This window comes from Eumetopias jubatus, unplaced genomic scaffold (assembly GCF_037043125.1).
Source record: "Eumetopias jubatus isolate StellerSeaLion01/CBP00866 unplaced genomic scaffold, mEumJub1_p1.0 scaffold_3, whole genome shotgun sequence".
NCBI classification, from domain to species: domain Eukaryota; kingdom Metazoa; phylum Chordata; class Mammalia; order Carnivora; family Otariidae; genus Eumetopias; species Eumetopias jubatus.
In genome coordinates, this window is record NW_028274809.1 from 1,603,504 (window position 1) to 1,622,192 (window position 18,689).

The 18,689-nt window shown below is 62.8% G+C and overlaps 2 protein-coding genes across 2 annotated transcripts in view; one reads left to right on the forward strand and one right to left on the reverse strand.

Annotated features, from left to right (window-relative positions):
- Positions 1-2,739, reverse strand: part of CROCC2 (ciliary rootlet coiled-coil, rootletin family member 2) — a 63,830-nt gene extending 61,091 nt beyond the window's left edge. Inside the window, 1 exon segment of the mRNA XM_088021988.1 lies at positions 2,659-2,739. Coding sequence (XP_087878114.1) covers positions 2,659-2,739 — 81 coding nt within the window.
- An 8,202-nt stretch (positions 2,740-10,941) lies between these two features.
- MAB21L4 (mab-21 like 4) lies at positions 10,942-18,420 on the forward strand. Its single transcript, XM_028105023.2, has 5 exons — positions 10,942-11,428; positions 14,007-14,232; positions 15,905-16,058; positions 17,100-17,456; positions 18,328-18,420. Exons 1-5 carry the CDS (start codon positions 10,945-10,947, stop codon positions 18,418-18,420), a joined length of 1,314 nt encoding a protein of 437 aa, XP_027960824.2. The 5' UTR covers positions 10,942-10,944.
- The last annotated feature ends 269 nt before the right edge of the window (positions 18,421-18,689 follow it).

Here is an 18,689-nt window from a genome sequence, read left to right on the forward strand (position 1 = left end):
TTGTCCAAGTCCACCTCTGAGGTCCTGAGAGTGGCCAGATTCATGGAGGCAGAGAGCAGAAGGGTGGGCACCAGGGGCTGGGGTGGGGCTGGGGAGTCTGTGTTTCATGGGGACAGAGTTTCAGTTTGAGAAGGTGAGAAAGTTCTGGAGATGATGCTGGTGATGGTTGTATATAAATGTCAATGGGCTTAATGCCACTGAACCGCACACTTAAAAATGATTAAAATGGTAAATTTGATGTATATATATTTTTTTGCCACCTTTTTAAAAGAAGTTAAACATTTTTTTAAGATTTTATTTATCTACCTATTTGAGAGAGAGAGAGAGCGTGTGCACGCATGTGTGCGGAGAGAGAGACAGAGTGGGTGAGACAGGCAGAGGGAGAGAGCATCTGAGGCAGACTCTGCACTGAGCACGGAGCCCAATGCCGGCCTCGATCCCACGACTGCAAGATCACGACCCGAGCTGAAACCAAGAGTCGGACACTCAACTGACTGAGCTACCCAGGCGCCTCATTAAAAAAAAAAAAAAAAAAAAAAAAAAAAAAAAAATTTTAAAAAGAAGCCTGCAAATTAATGAGATAAGCACACATCTCAAAAAATTAGATGAGCAACAAACCCAAAGAACTGAAAAGCAAAGGCATAATAAATCTATACAATAATGAAATAGAAGGTAAAAATACTGTAAAGAGGATCAACCAGTGGCTGAAATCAGAAAAGCAGAATGGGTATCGCTCAGGGTGCCCGACTCCTCTCGGCCTGCCCTGATCCCCCGAATGTCACACAGGAATACCTGGGTCTCCCACCCCTCAACTCCAGGATCCGGCGGCCACCTGCTTCAGATCCTCAGACATCAAAACAACAGCGAGAAGATATTGGGAACAACTTCTATCAGTAAATTTGAAAATTTAGATATGTGGACAAATTCCTAGGAAATTATCATTAATCAGAACCTACACCTGAAAGAGAGTCTATTTCGATAGCTTTTAAGGGGACCGAATCCAGAATCCCGGGCCCCCTGGCGTTGCCCTCCCCGCCCGGGGCTCTTCCTTGCGTCCGCCTTTCTGTCTGCTCTAGGTCCGGACCCCCTGAGAACCCAGCTCTGAGGGGGAGGCCAGGGGCTGGGTGCTCTGGGGTGTGCCGTGCAGAGGCTGCAGGGGCGCTTCTCCAGGCGTGGGGAGTACCATCAGGCCTGGTCCCATCTGCAAGCCACACCTTGCCCAGGCCCCTCAGTTTCCCTGTCTGCAGCTGGATGGGCTGGAGGAGCCCTGTGGCCCTGCCTCCCTGTCTGGACAGGCTTATCTGGGCATCTCTTGGCGCCTGTCTGCCTACTCACCCCCGGGGTGATGGCACCCAGATCTCCATCACCACAATGCAAATAACAGGTGTTGGCTGGGTGGGCAGCGCGGACCTCGGCTGGGACTCCTTGTGACTTTCAGTGACAGTTTCCCACAGACAGTGGGATTTGGGGGCAGCCTTGTCTGCCAAGCAATGGCCCACTGCCAGACAATGGCCCCAGCCGGCGTCTCTCCCGCAAACGCTGGTAGCCATAGCAACGTGCTTCAACCCTCAAGCCTCTATTTTCCTGGAATCCAGAGAGGATGATCCTCTGGGATGCCTGGCTGAAAGTGTCTTGAAACTAGTGTGCAAGCCTGCCCTCCCTCCATCTCCTTCTCTCCACCAGAGAACTGACACCCCTTGGGAGCTGGACAAAGTCACCCACCCAGCCCTTTGTTCTGTCTTGTGTCACCTGATTCAAGGGTCCCGTCCCATCACATTGTACCCTGTGTAGGCATCAGTGTGTATGTGCACGTGTGTGCGTGTGCGTGTGGAAGGTGGCTCCACCATGTCATTTAATCATGTGGCAACAACTGTGGGCAATTACTCTTCTCTGGTCACCTGTGCTGTTTATATAGGGCCATGTCAACCCCCTACAGCGCAGTCCGAGGTTCTAAGAACTGGGTTCATAAACAACTGAGTCAGCCGGGCCATCGGGGGTTCACTGGGATCCCCGAGGGGTCAGTCAGGGTGCGGACTGCCCGCCCGTGGTGGCCGGAGTCAAGTGATGGCAGTGGTAGGCACCTGAGGGCGTGGGACGGCGGGGCCGGGCACTGGGTTGACTCTGGGAAGTAGGGAGTGAAGGAGAGAGGGGCACGGGGAGAGTTCTCGGTCCTCACTGTTGCTGCTGTTATGCACACGGGAAAGTTCTGGAAGTCAGAGAACAGATGCTGGGATGAACCACATCCGCCCAGCCATGGCAGCTCCCACACTCGGCCGCGAAGAAAGCAGTGAGAGGGATCCCAGCACGTGGGACCCCAGTTTGGAAGCGTCGCCTGTCCCCCCCCACCTGCGGTGTGCAGGCTGCGAGCCTGAGGCTCAGAGAAGGGGGCTGACGGCCTGAGCTCATGCAGGCATGGCTGGGGCGGCTGGGTGCTGGGCTCAGGTCTCCCCATGCCCAGTCCGGTCTCTCCCCAGGCCCCTCTCCGGAGCTGATGCTGCACTTGTGTGTGCGTGCATGTGCGCATGTGCGTGCTCATGCTGACCATGTGAGCCCTCAAGTGCCCCTTGGAGCTGGGGAGGTGTGGCCTCTCCGTGCACCCCCCAAGGTGCCCTTGAGCCTACTCCCAGGAGGGTGCTGGAGGGCGGGCACCCCACTGACCTGGATCACGGTGTCCAGCCCCAGTGGGGTCTGCTTTGCAGTGGCATCCCCATCACCGGGCTCGCTGGAGGCAGAACTCATCTCGGACCGGAGCACGGGACTCGGGAGTAAGCCGGGGCTTGGCTGCCCGGTGAGTGTCCTCCTGGCACCCTGGCCGAGCCAGGACCTGCTTCGGTGCTCCAGCACCACACCAGCACCACACCTGGCTCCTCCGTCAGAGTGCCCAGCTGCCCCCTCTGGGCTGGCCACCAAGCGGCCAGCTTAGCCCGGGGCGTTGCTGGGGCAACCGCGACGCTGAGGATTGAGTTTCCCTGGAAACAGGAGTGCAGGCCTTGCTGCCATGGGGTCTAAGGAACGCTGTTGTCTGGAAGCGGTTTCCTGGAGACCCGGAGGCGTCCTGGGTGAAGCTGTCCCCCTGAGCGACACACCCAGGAGGGGGCTGGCTCTCCCCCAGACCTCCCCCTCACCCCGCACCTGTGGGAAAGGGCTCCCAGCCTTCTGGGGTTCTCCCTGGGAGGACTGTGTGTTTGGGGGCCGCACACCAGCTTCCCCCTGAGGGAGAATCATAAACTGGCTTTCTTTTCTAACATCTAGAAAAGAACTCAGAGGTCAGTAGCGGGCTGGCGTCCAGCAGATGGGTAGACTGAGGCCTGGTGAGAAGAAAGCACCTGCCCAAGGACCAAAGGAGACCCCCCTCATCCTAACCTTGTGCTTGGACGCTTCCCTCTGGAGCCCCCTCGCAGGATAATCGACTCCACACGTGATTTGTGTCACACTCGCCCTACTCCTGTCACTGAAAGCTTCCCAGAGCCACGTAAAGGACAGGCAGGGACTCTCAGAGCTCACTCACTGGGGTGGTGGGACCCAGGCCCAGGGGCTGGGCAAGGTGAGGGACAGGCACAGGCCTGCACCCCTCCCAGCCTGGGCCTTCTGGGGCCTCTGGGCTGAGTCTGGCACTGGGCATCCAGTCGGACCAGTGTCCCCTCCCCACGCCTCATTCCAAGCTGGACCTCTCCCTGCGGAGTCCTTCTTGAACAGAGGCAGCCGCTGGAGAGGGGCCCAGCAGCCAGGAATGACGGCCCCTCAAACGAGTGGAGGCCAGTGTAGGGACTCTGGGGATGTCCCCCGAGACTCCCAGAGCCTGGGCTCCTCTGGGGCATCCCGGGAGGATGGGGGGCAGCCCACCGGGGCAAGGCCAGGAGGGACCTGTGGTGAGGGGTTCCTTGGTGGGAGCGCTGCCGAGGTACTGCTAGGCGCCAGGCTGTCTCCTCAAAGTGGAAATTCAAGACAGGGTCACCTGTGCTCAAAAGAAGTGTCTCCGAGAAGTGCCTGTGCTCTGTTCTGGTACCCTCAGGGCCTCTGCCTGCTGTCCCCCAGGAGGACAGCCTCCGAGTGCCCCAGGCAGGCATGGGCCAGGCTCCCCAGCTGGACACAGTCCCACTGGGCATCCAGGGCTGGCATGGGGCTCATTGGACACGTCAGTGCACACGCCCTAGCCAGTCCTCCTGCCCCGGGCCCCTCTGGACCAGCAGTAACCTCCAGCTTCTGAAGGCACAGATTCAGAGCCCAGGGGACACATGCTGTGTGGTTGGGCACCTCCCAGCACCCAAGGCTGTCTACAGCCCGAGGAGCTTGGGAGAGGTGTGAGGCAGGTGTCCTCGGGGAGACAGAGCGGGGCGGGGGGCAGCATTCCCTATTGCTCAGAGGCTGGGCCTCATCTGACCCCAACGAGCTGGGCTCTGGGGGCACAGAGGGTGTGGCCTGCCTCTGGTGAGAGTTCCTGCCTGGGGAACTCACTGTGGGGCATTTGGGTAATGGTGGGGCGTGAGGGGGCTGAGGGGGCTGGCGTGATTATCCGTGGCCACTCCCAAGAATCCAGGAGAGTCGCTGCCCCATGGTGGGAGGGGCATCCTGCCTGTGCCTCGGGCCCCACCCCATCCCCAGCGTTCACCTTGGCCTGTTCTCCCCCTTAACCCCCCAGGCTGTGCAGGGAAGCCCAACACAGACCAGCCTTCGCCCCCACCCCTGTGTACCCTTTCCTCCAGGGAGAAGCCCAGCCCCTTGGGGGTTGGGCCCTGCCCGTAACCCCAAGGTCTCACTGCTTGGTGTCCATGCTCGTGGCCCCTGGTCCTGGGCCATCAGTGGACAAGAAGGAGAGCCCTCAGGACAGGGCAGCCCTGGGCCTGGGCATGGTCCCTGGGGAATGTTCTGGAATGGATGGAGGGTGTGCGAGAGGTCCTTACCACGCAGGCAGCATCTCTGTGGGATGGGCAGGGCAGGGTTCAGGGAAGACCATGGCTGGTCCTGACCCAGGGTAAGAGAATGGCCTCACTTCTTTCCGTCCGCCACTGGCCCCAGGGGCACCAGAATTTGCCACACTGGATTCCCGAGAGGGGAAGGGGCCTCAGAACTCGCTCGGAAGTACTGGCTTCCTGGTGTGAAGGCTGGCCACTTCGGCCCTTGGTCGTGTTTCTTGTACTCGCCCTGACAGACAGGACAGGGGCGGGTGCGGCTGGGCCTGCCGTGGATGGGACACGTGCGCCTGACATGTCCTCTGAAGACGGGTCACACACAGGGCAACCCCAGAGGAGAGGAACGGCCTGCCTCTGTCCCAGCCCCTCAGGGCCTCCAGGCAGCCATCCCACCCTAACTGGCTCTGGGATCTGAGCGGCTGTCTGTCTGTGCGCTTCAGTGACTCTGTTCCCTGGGGACATGCCTCCCCTGCAGAGCCAACTGTCCTCGGTGACCGTCCGACGGGAGGGTGGGCGATTGCTCCAGGAGAGGAGTGGCTCCTGCCGGCAGCCACGGTTCAGCTGACCCGGGTTCACGGCCTCTGTCGGGCGTGTCCCTTGCAGGGGCTGGACAGGAAGCAGGCCGCGCACTCTGCAGTTATATTAAAATATAGCCTCCTCTGGACACTCAGGCTCAGGCGCCATCCAGAACTGCGGACTGCTGCCCATGGGGGGAGCGCCCCTGGCTACCAGTCACTGTCTGTGTGTCTGTGCCCCATGACCATGGGACAGAGGTGGAGGCCATGTAACCGAGGGGTTGGATCTGAGACCCTTGGAGCCCCCCTCTCCCCGCTGCCCCTGCCGGGCCCCACCTTGGGCCGTGGCCCCCCGAGCCTCCTTCTTGCCTTGCAAAGCTTCATGGCGGAGCTCTCTGCTCCCTGTTGCCTCTGCCGCTGGCTGGGGGTGGCCACCTTCCAGGTGACAGTGCTGGCCGGCCACGCACCTGCTTCTCCTTGGGGGACCCCAAGTGTCCACAGACACCTGGACAGTAGCCCGCAGCAGACAGATGAACCCTCCCACCCCAGCCACCAGCGCACGTGTTCCTGCCACAGGGAGGTCTGCTGCTTCCTGCCCAGCGCCTCCTCAGTGCCCTCCATCACCCCGGTGCCGTCACCCCTGCTGTCGGCTGCCCTGTGGCCTCCCACGTGTAGTCCCACGCGTCCTCGGCTTGATGGAGCGGTGCAGGTGGGAGGGGGTGATGGCCTTCATGCCAGAGCCGGTCTCTGCGAGTGGAGGCAGCTGGCCGGGCAGCGAGCCCCCTGCCCCAGGCTCCTGGGCAGGCGGCACGGCCTCCGTGTCCTCCCCAGACCACGGAAGCCACGTGTGGGAGGGCCGCACTGGGGCCGCTGGGAGAGGCCGCCTGCGGGGGAGCAGACCCACAGGGCCCCTGGGCAGCGATGGGCGGGGGGCCAGGAGGGCTGCCCCCGGGACCCGGCGGACGAGGGGCAGCGATTTAACTCCTGTGCTCTGTGCCTCTCATGTCCGGCGACCCCACAGAAGATGCCTTCAAGAAATCACCAGAAACCGAGGGGCAGCATAAGCCCACGTGCCGCTGGTGCTCGGACGGTGGGGAGGCGCGCCCAGTGACAGGGATGTGGACGTGTGGGAGCCGCGGGGAAGCCGACGGCCAGAGCTGTCTCCTCGCTCTGACCCCACCACGCGGGAAATCTCTGGGGGAAGGCTGGGCAGAGGGCCTGGCTGTGGCCACATCGGGTGCCTGAGAACCCCTCCTCCCAGGGCCTGGCTCCCTTCTCTGCAAGCCCCCCACCACTGGGATTGTCACTCCTGCCTAGCAGGTCCCCCCGCCAGGCGAGGGTCCTGTGTGGAAGCACGTGGGACCTTGCCTTCTCTGAGTCCTCCTTCCTGCTCTGTCGGTTAGCTCCTTGCCCCACCCCAGGCCGGACACATCCAGCAAACATCATCTCCTGCCGGTCAGTCAGTCAGACAGCGGCTCAGGGACAGCCCGGTGACCTGGGCTGCCATCAGCTGCGAGGGACTTGTTTCTCCCTCTCACAGTGGTTTTTAGTTTGCCAGCCCCCGCCTCGTCTCCCCTGGGGCAGCCTTCCTGAGTGACCGCGGGCCTTGGTGCCCCACAGAGTACCTACAGCAGCTGCAAGGTCTGTGCCCTGAGGCCCGCGGCCCTGGACCAGAGGCTGGAGCCTGCTGGGACAGGAAGTGGGGCCTTCTCAGCAGGGCTCCAGGGAAGACCCCAGGGCTGGGAGCGCGGGCGGCACCTCATTTCCCAGCTGCCTCTGCAACCTTTCCAGGGTCGAGCAAGGAGAAGGAGTGCCAGGTATGGCAGACACACATATGGGGCCTGTTGGGCTTGAATATTCCACAGAAGCAATGAACGAGCACTCACAGCCACGTCCCCAGCCAGTCAGACATGCATGTCAGATTCTGTCCACCTTGACTGCGTGTCCTGCGTGTCATCGGGCCGCAAACCAGAGTTAGGCCGTGACAGGGCTGCCGGTGACCACCGAGCTGCCAGTGACAGTGGGGCCGCCGGCACCCTGGGAGCCAGGACCGGGTGTGTGCAGCCTGGCAAGCGTTGCTGTTCCAGCCTAAAGCCCACAGAAGCCACGTGTGGGAGGGACCCTCTGGGGCTGGCCACATTCAGACCACTCATTTCAGCAGCTTCCGTGTGAATGCCGCATGGGAACTTGCTGGCCCACGGGGTGCATCATGCGGAAAGGGTTGCTGGTTTCTGGGTAGCTGGTGGCCAAGATGCTGTCGGTCACTGTCAGAACGTGGCCGTGTCTTGGGAGCTCATTCCTCATCTCTCTGCTGAGGGCTCTGGGGCCGGGCCGGCCAGTGGCTCGCCCAGAGTCTCACGGACAGCACTCCTGGGCATGTCTTCTCTTGAGGTCTGACAGTTCTGTGTGTCCGTGAGCATGAGCAGCTTCCAACAGGTGTGCTGAGTGAGACCAGGAGGTCCTGGAGAGAACGGCCTGCCACTGGGCATAGAGGGAGGGGTCCCCCCAGGCACCCGGGGCTGGTTCAGACCTCGCCGACCCTTTCTGGGGATCACACTAGGCAGCTCGGGCAGCATCTGCTTTCACATCTGGAGGCTGGCCCAGAGCTGTGTCTGGTGGCGGTCCGGACAGGAAGGCCTGGGACACCTGAGCGGCAGCCCCACGCTCTCCGAGGGGGCTGATGAACACAGGAGCTGCGTGGCGGCCTCCTGGAAGACGTTCCAACACGCAGTCTGGCTGGGCGTGAAGCGTGGCCACTTCCCGGGCCCATGGACCTGTGACTATTACCAGGTAGAGAGTGAGCCCCAGGTGAGACGGGGTTGAGGATTGTGAGGTGGGATCGGCTGGGGCTGTGCCCGGGAGCCCAACTGTCCTCCAGGGGTCTTTGTAAGGCCGAGGCACAGGACACGACACAGGCACACCGAAGGGGCCCCGGGGGGACGCCGGCACAGACGGGCCTGGAAGAGGCAGGAAGGATCCTCGCCAGAGGCGCTGGGGGGAACAGGGCCCTGCCACGCCCTGATCTGGGACTTCTGGCCCCAGGACCAGCAGAGAATAGGCTTGTTCTAAGTGCCCCGAGCGTGGTGATCCGTCCCAGCACCCACTGGAGGCTCACCCACGGGCTTTGAGCGGCGCCCAGCCAGTATGGTCCCGCCAGACGATGCCCACGACGCCGAGGCCATGTGGGGTCCGCCGCCGGACTCCCACGGTCCACGTCGTGGGCTGTGCAGATCCCTCTTTTCCAGCACATCCGGGAACTCCAGAAACACAGGCTCTGCACGCTTGCCCTGAGCTCTCTCGGGAGGTGTACGCTACACACACATGCGTTGGTCGTTGGCACATCTGCCAGCCAGCAAACTCCTTCACTGGCTGCCCACCGCGCCGCTGCCCCTGCCCACCCCAGTCACTCACCGCTCCGACCGGGGGTCTACAGGCCACTGAATTCCGTGGCTCGTCTGTGGTCAGACACTGCCGAGTGGTCCAGGGTGGCACCTGCTTCTTCTCTCCTGGCCCTGCCCTTGCAGGACACCGGGTGTGAGGGGTCTGTGGGAAGTCCAAGGGCAGACACAGAGCTGCTGTGGGGCCTAGGGCCTGGCGCCCCGAGGAGCTGGGGACATGGAACGTGTGTCAGCGGAGAGTGGTGATGGAAACAGCGAGGGTGAGCTGACCAGCAGAGGGAGGGTGCGAGGGTGAGTGGCCTTGGGCACTTCGGAGTCACTGTCCCAGAGGAGGGAGCTGCCAGGGCCAAGGGGGAGAGCTCTCCAGACGACAGGGGGTGGGGTGCACAACATGCGGGCTGCCCCGAGCAGCGGAGGTCCCTGATGCGCCGTGCCCAGGGTGGGCACTTTGATAAGTGGGGCTGCCCGCTCTCGTGGGCCAATTCAGGATTGACCTGAGGTCCAGGGAAGCTGGAGGAACATGACATCACTGGGTCGCAGATGGTGGAGCCAAGGCACAGACCCCGGGCTCTGTGACCCAGGGCCGAGGTCAGGACAGCGGGACCCAGCTGCTCTGCAGCAACGCCCCTCCCTACAGAGTCCCATGAAGACTGAAGTGCCATGCAGAGTGTGTGGGGGGAACAGAACATGGTATGGGTGGGGTGGGAGGCAGGCCAAGGGCGTCAGGGTCCTTGACACTGAGTGGCTGCCCTGGGAGAGGGACAGACGTGCTCTGGGTAACCCCAGAGGACAGGATCGGGCCAGGTCTGAGGAGGGAAACCGGTCTCTTGTTTGACAGTGCTATGGGCTGCCCTGTGAGGTAGTGAGCTCCCCGTCCTGGGAGGTGGGGAATGAGAGACCCAGTTCCTGGGGCTTCCAAGCACCAGGAAGTGAGTGCCTTGGATCTAGGTTCTGCCTGCCGCTTTGGGTGTCTGAGGCCCGTGCGTGGGTGGAGGCGCAGGCTCCCTGAGGGCTGCAGGGTGGCATCTCCAGGATACCTTATTAGGGACTATCTCCAAGTTCACTGTTTGCAGACACTCTGGCGGGGGCACCCAGCGTACAAGGCCAGCCCAGCAGGGCCAAGGGTCAGCGGGGGCGGCTCCCCCCTGGCTGGTTGGGACTTGCCCGCCTGAGCAGGGAGACAGGCTGGGCCGGGCAGGGCTCCTGGTGTGGCGCTGGAGGGGGCCGGCAGGGCGAGGCTTTCCACCCCGTGAGGAGGAGCTGGGGAGACTTCCCCTAGAACCAGGCTCGCTCCAGCTGCAGACCCAGGTGGGTGCGGGCTCCCCTCGGGCTGAAGGCCCCACAGGGAGGGGGGCAGGCCACATGAGGGCCTGGGTTTGGGGGTTGGAAGGGCAGCGCTGAAGGGAGAGGAGGCAGGATTCACAGGCGGGCTGCAGGCGACCCTCCACCTGGGAGGCTCCCTGCTTTCCGGGCACAGGTGCCTGAGTGGAATGCTGAGGTTGCTGAGGGAGCACAGCCCCCCGCCCTGCCCTCCAGGCTCCTCAGAGGCAGCTGCAGCAGGGCTCCCACACTGGGGTCTGGGGAGGCCACCACCCGGCCTCACCTTTGTCATCTGAGCAATGGGGCTGCCATGTGTCTTCCCCCAACCTGGTGGGGAGGCCGCATGCTACAGAGCTGGGGATGGGGGGCACCAGGAACAGCCCCCCACCCCAGCTCCAGGACAGCACAGCGGGAGGTGGCCGGGCCCTGGGAGGGGCAGCAGTCTGACTGTGGTATTTCTCCAGGGCTGTCCTGAGCCTGAGTGTGCCTTGGGCCTGAGAGGCGGAGTCCGTGTGACAGAAGGGAGGAGCCGAGGCGGGGTGGTGACCAGGCCCCGCCCCCTGCCCAAGGCTGCCAGTGACATTCCTAATTGTTGGTGACTGACTCACCCCCACTTCAAAGGCCAGGCCAGGCTCAGCTATTTAGCCCTGTGGCCGAGCTCTGGAATTCTGTTCTGCGGGGAGCGGGGAGCTGGGGCCCCACCTGAGGACCTGCTCCTCAGCTGGGCAGGTGCCTCCTCCTGTGCACACAGCCAGCCTCAGCGCAGTCCTCCCAAGCTGCCCCTGTGCCCTGGCCCCAGCCATGGCTGTGCAGGTACCCCTGTGGCACCACTACCTGCAGGCCATCCGCTCGAGGGGGGCGCCCCGGGTGCAGGACTACCAGCGTGCGGAGAACGTGCTGCTCACGCTGCTGGAGCGCGTGCATGAGCTGGACCCTCGCTTCCTCGTGGACTACTCCCGTGATCTGGAGGCCTTCCAGTTTGCCCTGCGCTCCTCGGAGGACCCAGTGGACATGGAGGTGCCCCTGTGGGTGGACGCTGAGGCCCTCCTGGTTGAAGAGTGGGGGGCCGCTGAGGCAGGGGGTGGCCCCGCGTCCTGCCGCCTGGGTGTCTCCAGGGAAGGGGCCAGCCTGGAGCAGTGGACGGCTGAGGACATCTCTAGCGTCTCTTCGGAGGGTAGTGGCAAGTGCTGTGGCCACATTGTACCCAGCAAGGTCCTGCTTGTCCTCAAGGACCTTCTGGTGGCGGCCATTGTGCACTGCAAGCACCAGAGCTTCATCACACCAGGTAGCCGCCAAACGACTGTGGGCACACGTGTGATGGCAGGGCGTGCGTGCATGTGTGCGTGTGTGCGTGTGCACGTGTGTGTGAACAGGCTGGTCTCTCGGTGTGTGTGTCAGGGCACACGAGTTGAGGGATGCTCCTCTGAGGTCCTTTCTGGCTCCAAACACTTCTAAGAGGACGGGTCATGCGTTTCCATGTCACCTGATGATTTTGGTGGTCACAGTGTACTGGCTGTTACTTGTGAAAGAGCTAGAAACGACACACCCGCTGGGGCAATGTTTTCCCGCTGACCTGCTGGATGCGGGTCCGGCCACAGGTCTGGGCAGGTGCTTCTGTTGTCAGTCTCAGTTGTCCTTACAGATGACCCTGTGTGCAGCACCCAGTCGGGCGGCACTGGGAAGGCGGTGTGTGCGTATACAGGATTCCAGACACGTGTGCATAGTGAGTGTGTGCAGGTGGAAGTGTGCATGCATGCGAGTATGTGGATGTGTGTGCATACGTGCACAGTTTTGTTTCAGTGTATGGTCTGGTGGCCACTTGGTGTCCTGGGCCCTGAGCAGGCTCTGTGCTGGAGTCCGGCCTCAGTGTCTCATCCGGGTGCCTTCTTGGCATGACCAGGGTGCTGAGCCCCTGGGGGGCAGGGCTCCTGGCTGGACCACCGAGTGGTGGGCTTCTGTCCAGAAGGGGCTGCCTGCACTTTGAGAGCCCTGGAAAGAGGCACCGCCGGTGTGGGGTTCAGGACAGCAGGGCGTCCTCCCCGGGACCAGAGCAAAGACATCGGGTTGTCCTGGCAGGGCATGAGGACCAAAACAGAATGTCCTGCCTCTCTTGGGAGGGACAGGCCCATGGTGGCGGCTGGTCCTTGCGTCTGCCATGATGGCAGAGGATGGGGGTGGTCAGCCCACCTCAGGGACAGTGACCCGCCCCGGGCTGCTCAGAGCGGCCTCTGGATGGACTTCCAACACTCAGAGGGGACAACTTCTAGCCCTGGCCCCTCCCCAGAACTGCCTGGTGACCTGGGGCCAGTGGCCACCTTTGTAGGGCAGCCGGAGCCTGTCGTTAGGCACGCCTAGAGCCCCGGCCCCTTCCACGTCTTCTCTGCTCATCTTCTGAACCTCTCAATTACTGCAGGGCCATGTCTGTCCGCTGCCATGACCTCACATGGTCATTCCCACCTGGCCCTGTCCCCTGCAGGCCCTGTGCCCCTCCTGGGAGACAGACCCACCTGTGGGGGTGTGCCCAGCCCTGGGCCGTCCGGCGCACTCTGAGCTGCCCCTCTCCACTGTCCCTGGGTCCCCACCACCCTCGGCTTCCAGGCTGAGAAAGCAGAGGAGCCTGGGAGCCACACCCGGGGGCCGCCTGAGTCTGGCACGCAGGGAAATTCCAGGCATTGCTTCCTGACACTTACCTTAAAAGGGAAGCACAGCAGCTCCAGGTGACAAGGTCCAGGCTGCTCTCACTGGGAAACAAACCGGTGAGACCAGGCTGGGGGCTAAGGCAGGGAGTGGCTGTGACAGGCTGCGGGAGTGGCTGGCTGCCTTCCAAGCCACCTCCGTGGACAGAATTTGGGACCAATGGTAGATAAGGAAATGAGGCCACCAACAGTAGCTCAAACTCTGAATTGGGGGGGGCCAGGGATCACTGAACTCCCTTCTTCCTTTAACTGATAGGGAAACTGAAGCTTTCTTCCTTTAACTGATGGGGAAACTGAGGCTCATGGGGGAGGATGGAGTGGCCCAGGTGGCAGGACCTAACTCTGGGCTAGGTCCCAAGAAGTGGCCCAAGAACTACCCTATAGGAGATTGGGGGGAGGGGTCTGCATAAAGGGGAGCCAGGCTCCTTCCTACAAGACGCCCAGTGCTGCGGATGGGCCAGGGTGGGACAGTGGGGGAACGCAGATCCCAAGCTTAGTCCCTGTGGAGACCTTTCTCCATTGCATATATTGGGGACTCCCTTTGGGACATGTCTCCCCGATGGCTGGTCCCTGACCTCTGGCCAGCACCCTCACTGGGCGGTGCTGAGGGAGGGGAGGGGAGACTGCTCTGAATCCAGGGTTGGCTGGCGCTGGTCAGGGCCAGTGATATGAGTGTCCCCCACACCGTGCAGCTTCGCTTCCTTTCTCTGTGGTATTCATGTTTTTTGCGGGAAGGGACAACTGAAGCAGAAGCCCAGAGGGCCCGGGTCATACCAGAGTACCCCTACCACCCCAGCCCCCAGCCCCGTCACCCTTGGGATGTCCCCTCCTGGGTGGTGTGGGGGCCTTGGGTTAGGGGAGCGGCACGGGGCTACATCTGAGTGGTGAGGGGGCAGGAAATATCTTTACTCCGGTGTGCCATCTGGGATGTGGTTCTGGGGACCCAGGCTGTGGAGTGGAACCAGGGAGGGCAGACTCACTCACCGTCAGCTCTCGGATCCAGGCCCTCCTGGGTGCTGGACTCCAAGCACACTCGTCCGACACCAGGCCTTCAGGGACACGTGTGTTACTCCTGGGCCATCCTGGGCCATCCTTCACCTCCCCAGCCCCTTCTGCGAGGTGTGAGGGGTAGCTTGAGGTGGGCACTCCAGGGCACGGTCGTTGCAGGATCTCTGAACGTGGACAGCCTGAGGGAGGGGGAGCTCCATCTGTCCTTGCTGGTGTCCAGTGGCTGGAGAACCATCCGCTTCAACGTTGTGCCCGTGGTACGGAGAAAGCACAGGGTGCCCGCCCTGGAAGGGGCCCAGCTGATGCATGGGTTCCCTGAAGGCAGCTTGAGAAGGATCATCAGCCAAGAGGTGGCCCTGGTACCAGCCGGTGCCCAGCACTGGAGGTAGGACACAGCTCCTGGGGTCTGTGGGGTCCTGGGGAGCCTGCAGGAAGGGGGCTGCCACTCCACTGTCGCCCTCACTCTGAGCAGGGAGTTCTGTGGGGGTGCCCCTCCCCCCCGCAGGGATCGGATGTCACTGGGGTCTCTCTGGGGGCGGGGGGATGTGGGATCTGGCCAGAATGCTCACTCCCCACTGCCGGCTTCACCCCCCTCGGAGCTGCAGGGCGGGTGGAGCTGTGCCCCCGACCCACGTGAAGAGTGTGCCGGGGCAGGCTGTGAGGAGAGAGGAGGAGAAACTGGGAAATGCAGGACCCTCACAACCCAGCGCGACTCCTTTGTTTCGGGTGGGAAAGCAGCAAAGAGAACGGTGACGTGTCCAGGTCAAACAGGTTCCTGGAGCAGTCGGGAGGGGGCCCCACACAGTGAGGGTGACCAGAGGAATTTGCTAGCAGCTTCCCAGACAGATATGGTGTGTCCCCCACCTGTGGCACTTAGCTGCAGGTCCCCCGTCCCCGCCTGGCCCTGGAGCCCCAGCAGCCCCCTGTAGGCCCCCAGTCTCCATCCCCTCATTGAAGTGCTGAGGCCCCTTCCTCACTCGCACCTGCAGGGAAAGGGAGACCCCGAGTTGGTGTCTGTGAGAGATGGAGAGAGTAGGGGGCACGGGGCAGAGGCTGAGCTGCCCTTGAGACCCCAAACCAAGGGCAGTAGAATGAGCCCCCTCCAGCTCTGACATGGCCTCAACAGCACCTTGCAGGCAGGGTCGCTGTGATTTGAGCTGGGTGACCCGCCCCACCAGCTCCCACCCCTGGGGCAGAGCTTCTGGGAACAGCGCACTGGGTTGAAGTGGGCGGGGGTGGCTCTCACAGGTAATTCTTGGACGTGGATGACATTCATCCAGCTGGTTATGCCCTCCCGTGGTTTTCTGCCCCCAGTGAAAGGCTCCACTGAGTGCCTGTGAGCCCCACAGCCCAAGCAGGGCTTTGTCTGGGCTTGTGAGAAGGAAGGGAGGGGGGCTGAGTGTTCACATGTACAGGTCAACAGGGAATGGCCTATCCCATGTCCCTCCAACCAGACTCTGGGTGTGCAGGTGGATGGCCATCCGGGACTGAGACTCCACAGAAGAGGGGGGCCCATGGGGCACTGGCCTCAGGTTCCACCCCTTTGGTGGCTCAGCAAGCACATGGTGAGCACCACGGGTGTGCAATGCCCCATGAAATGCCCCGAGCTCTTGCGTGGCTGCCCAGGGAAGGCTGGACTTCCCAAATGGGGCACGGAGTGGACGTGTCAGCCTGAGGACCAGGACTGCTGGCCCACCCTGGGCAGGGCAGAGTGGCACCTTCCTGTCCACACAAAAGGGCCAAGATGGCCTGGAGGTTTCCTACACTCCATGTTCTAGGGCCTGGGTGTCTCCGTGAAAACCGACCCTTCACATTTGACTGCCTAAAAAGTGCAGGCCTGGGAAACAGAAACATGGGGGGGTGGTGCTGGGTGCAACAGGCTGGCCCCTGTCGTGGCCTGGACCACGCTGTAAGGCTCATGAGCTTCTGCTCCCAGGGAGGCCACAGAAGCTGGAGGCTTTCCTTTCTGGGCATAAGCTATGGGGGCAGGCTGCCCCTTGATACCTGGCTGAGGCCATGATGCTGACCGACTGTGGTGTGCCTGTCCTGGCTCCCAGGGTCTCCACTGATTACCTGCTCACCAGGCTGCTCGCTGCACTGGCCTCCTTCCCGGGCCACCGCCTGGACAGCCTCTCCATCCTGGACCGGGTCAACCGCGAGAGCTGGCGCAATGGCGGCCAGAGCCCCGGCCTGACCTTCCACCACCTGAAGGTGCTCATGGGGGGCTCTCGGGCGCACTGGGCCCTGGCGGCTGTGAAGGTTACCGGCCGGGGATCCCCCCTCTGAGAGGAAGCGGCCCCGTCCTGCAGCTCTTGGCTGCTCACCGGGGCTGCTGGGACATGGCTGGAGCTGTGTCCTCCTCAGTCTGTGTGACCATCAGGTGCTGAGAAGAGCAGGGGAAGGCAGGGCCAGGGGCACAAGGCAGTGAAGGGGGGGCAGATGGGGTCTCTACCCCTAGTGAGCCATGTTGGGGGGGTCGGTGGAGTGCTGCTCCGTGACGGGAGCTGGGGGCTGGGAGGGGGTGGTGGGCCGACCTGGCATGGGAGCTCCCTCTGACCCACTCCCCACCCCTTGCAGGCCTCCACCCGCCTCTGAGGGGTTGCCACCTACTGGGGTGGACCCTTGGGGTCTGGCACACAGTGGCTCCTGAGCCCCACAGGAGCTAGGGATGGTGGAGGCTGGTGGGAGGAGGGGTCATGCCTTGCCTACAGCAAGGCAGCTGTGTGGCAGGGGAGGGGCCCCTGGCTGCGGGGCTCAGGGCCAGGGGGAGGAGAGGGTGCCTGGTGCAGCCAGGAAGCTCCATTCTTACAGCTTTGCCACACACTAGGGCCAGGACAATGCCCCGGGGTAGGGCTCTTTGGGTCAGGCTGCAGTGCACAGTAGGAGATCATCGGAGGGGAGTGGGGGCATGAGGCAAGGGACCAGAGAAGGCATAGAAGCCTCAGAATCTCCTGAGGGGGGTCGTGGGGTGGGAGGCTGGGTGGGGGCAGGGTCCCTCTGAGCCCGGACTCAGTGGCAGGCCTCGGGCAGTCGGGGAGGTGCCAGGATGGAGGCAGCGGGTGGGGAGGAGCTGAGACACACACTTGGGACATCCAGGGGAGGCATGAAGTGTGTGGGGGTTGCTGGTGGGACAGGGGCTTCCAAGGGGGACGGCCTTGACGAGGGGCCAGGTGTGAGGGCGGCGGGAAGCCAGGTGGGGCAGGCGCACGGCAGCAAGGGGGCCGGGGCCCTGACCGCACGGTCCTGCCACAGACCGTGTTGCTGTGGGCCTCGGTGCTCTTCCCGGAGGCGGAGGACTGGGCAGAGCTGCAGGGCGCCGTGTACCGGCTGCTGGTGGTCCTGCTCTGCTGTCTGGCCACCAGGAACCTGCCGCACTTCCTCTACCCCGAGTGGAACCTGCTTAAGGACGCCGGCCTGGACCTCAACTCCCTGTACCAGCGTGTGGAGCACTTTGCCAGCCAGCCGGAGGCCTCCCTGCGCATCCACGTCACCCACCTGGGCCGCAGCCCCCCCCCACGCATCGGCCACGGGGTCAAGGCGCTTCTGCAGCTGCCGGCTAGCAACCCGGCCTACTGGGCCACGGCCTACTTTGACGTCCTGCTGGACAAGGTGGGCATGGCAGGCTGAGGGGTGTCTCAGTCGGGCCCAGGGGGCATGCCCGTGGGGACAGAGCCCTGACCTACTCCCCCAGGGTCAGGAGCTGAAGGAAGCCTGGGCAGGTCGGTCGGGGGAAGGTGGAACATCTGGAGGTCAGATGGGCCACGAGTGCCCCTTGCCCGCTAGTGCCCCAGGAAGCCAGGGTAGCGGGTCTGAGCCAGCCTCTGTTACCCACCAGAACCGCCCCCAAAGCCACACACGACAAGGGTTCAAACCCCACCTGCCTACCCTGGGACTCCGTTCCTCATGAAGGGGTGTGGCTATCCCTGGGCCTCACAGGGACAGTTTCCTGCTGCGTCCCTGGACTCAGGCGTCCCGTGCCGCGTCCTTAGGAGTCTGCGTGCTGTGGCCAACCCCTCAGGGGTTGCCTGACTGCTCTGCCAGCTGGCCCTCCTTGAGCCCCCAGTGTTCTGCCAGCTCTGTTAAGCCCTCTCCTCCCCTGCTCCCACCGAGCCCACTCCTGCTCCTTTCCCCCAGGGCCGACCCCCACCCTCACCTGAAGAGCCAACACGGTCTCCTTCCGGGGCACATGGGGGCTGGAAGGATGAAAGCAAGAGGGGTGATACCTGCTCAGCCCTCCCCAAGCACCTGGTGGGCCTCCTCTGTGTCAGGCCCATCTGGGGAAGACACCTGCGTGTGAAGAAGGGCCCCTGGAGGAGAGGGCTCTGGGTGGGTCCACGCTTGGGGAGGACTGTGCAGGCAGAGACCCAGAGGCAGGAAGTGCTGGCGGTCACGGGGCACGTGTGGTCCCACACAGTGTCCAGGGCCCTGTGATGGCACCCAGACAGCTCCGTGACCCCTCTGTGCCCCACCCCATCTGCAGTTCCAGGTCTTCCACATCCAGGATAAGGATCGGATCTTGGCCATGCAGAGCATCTTCTGGAAGACCAAGACTCTGGACAGTGAGGAATGCTGAGCTGCCTTCCCCTGACTCTCAGTCTTGACCGCCCACGGCCTGGCTGCAAAGGCCCCACGGAGGCCATTTGGGGAAGAGAATGGGCTTCACCTTGAGGCAGGTGGTGGGGGGTAGAGATGTCCACAGGGACCACCTCAGACTGTCCAGGGATGGCCTCATGGGAGTCTGAGTGTGCTGGGCAGCAGGCCTCCGGGAGTAGCTGCCTGATCCCCCGAGGACCTGGGATGAAGGTGCCTTGTGTTTCACCAGATGTGCGTTGATCCATTCAG

What these genes read in the sequence shown, in the direction of transcription:
- MAB21L4 (XM_028105023.2), top strand. Translation starts at nt 10,945, where the DNA reads ATGGCTGTGCAGGTACCCCTGTGGCACCACTACCTGCAGGCCATCCGC. An exon ending in CCAGAGCTTCATCACACCAG is followed by an intron (nt 11,429 to 14,006) that starts GTAGCCGCCAAA and finishes CGGTCGTTGCAG; the next exon opens with GATCTCTGAACGTGGACAGC. An exon ending in TGACCTTCCACCACCTGAAG is followed by an intron (nt 16,059 to 17,099) that starts GTGCTCATGGGG and finishes GTCCTGCCACAG; the next exon opens with ACCGTGTTGCTGTGGGCCTC.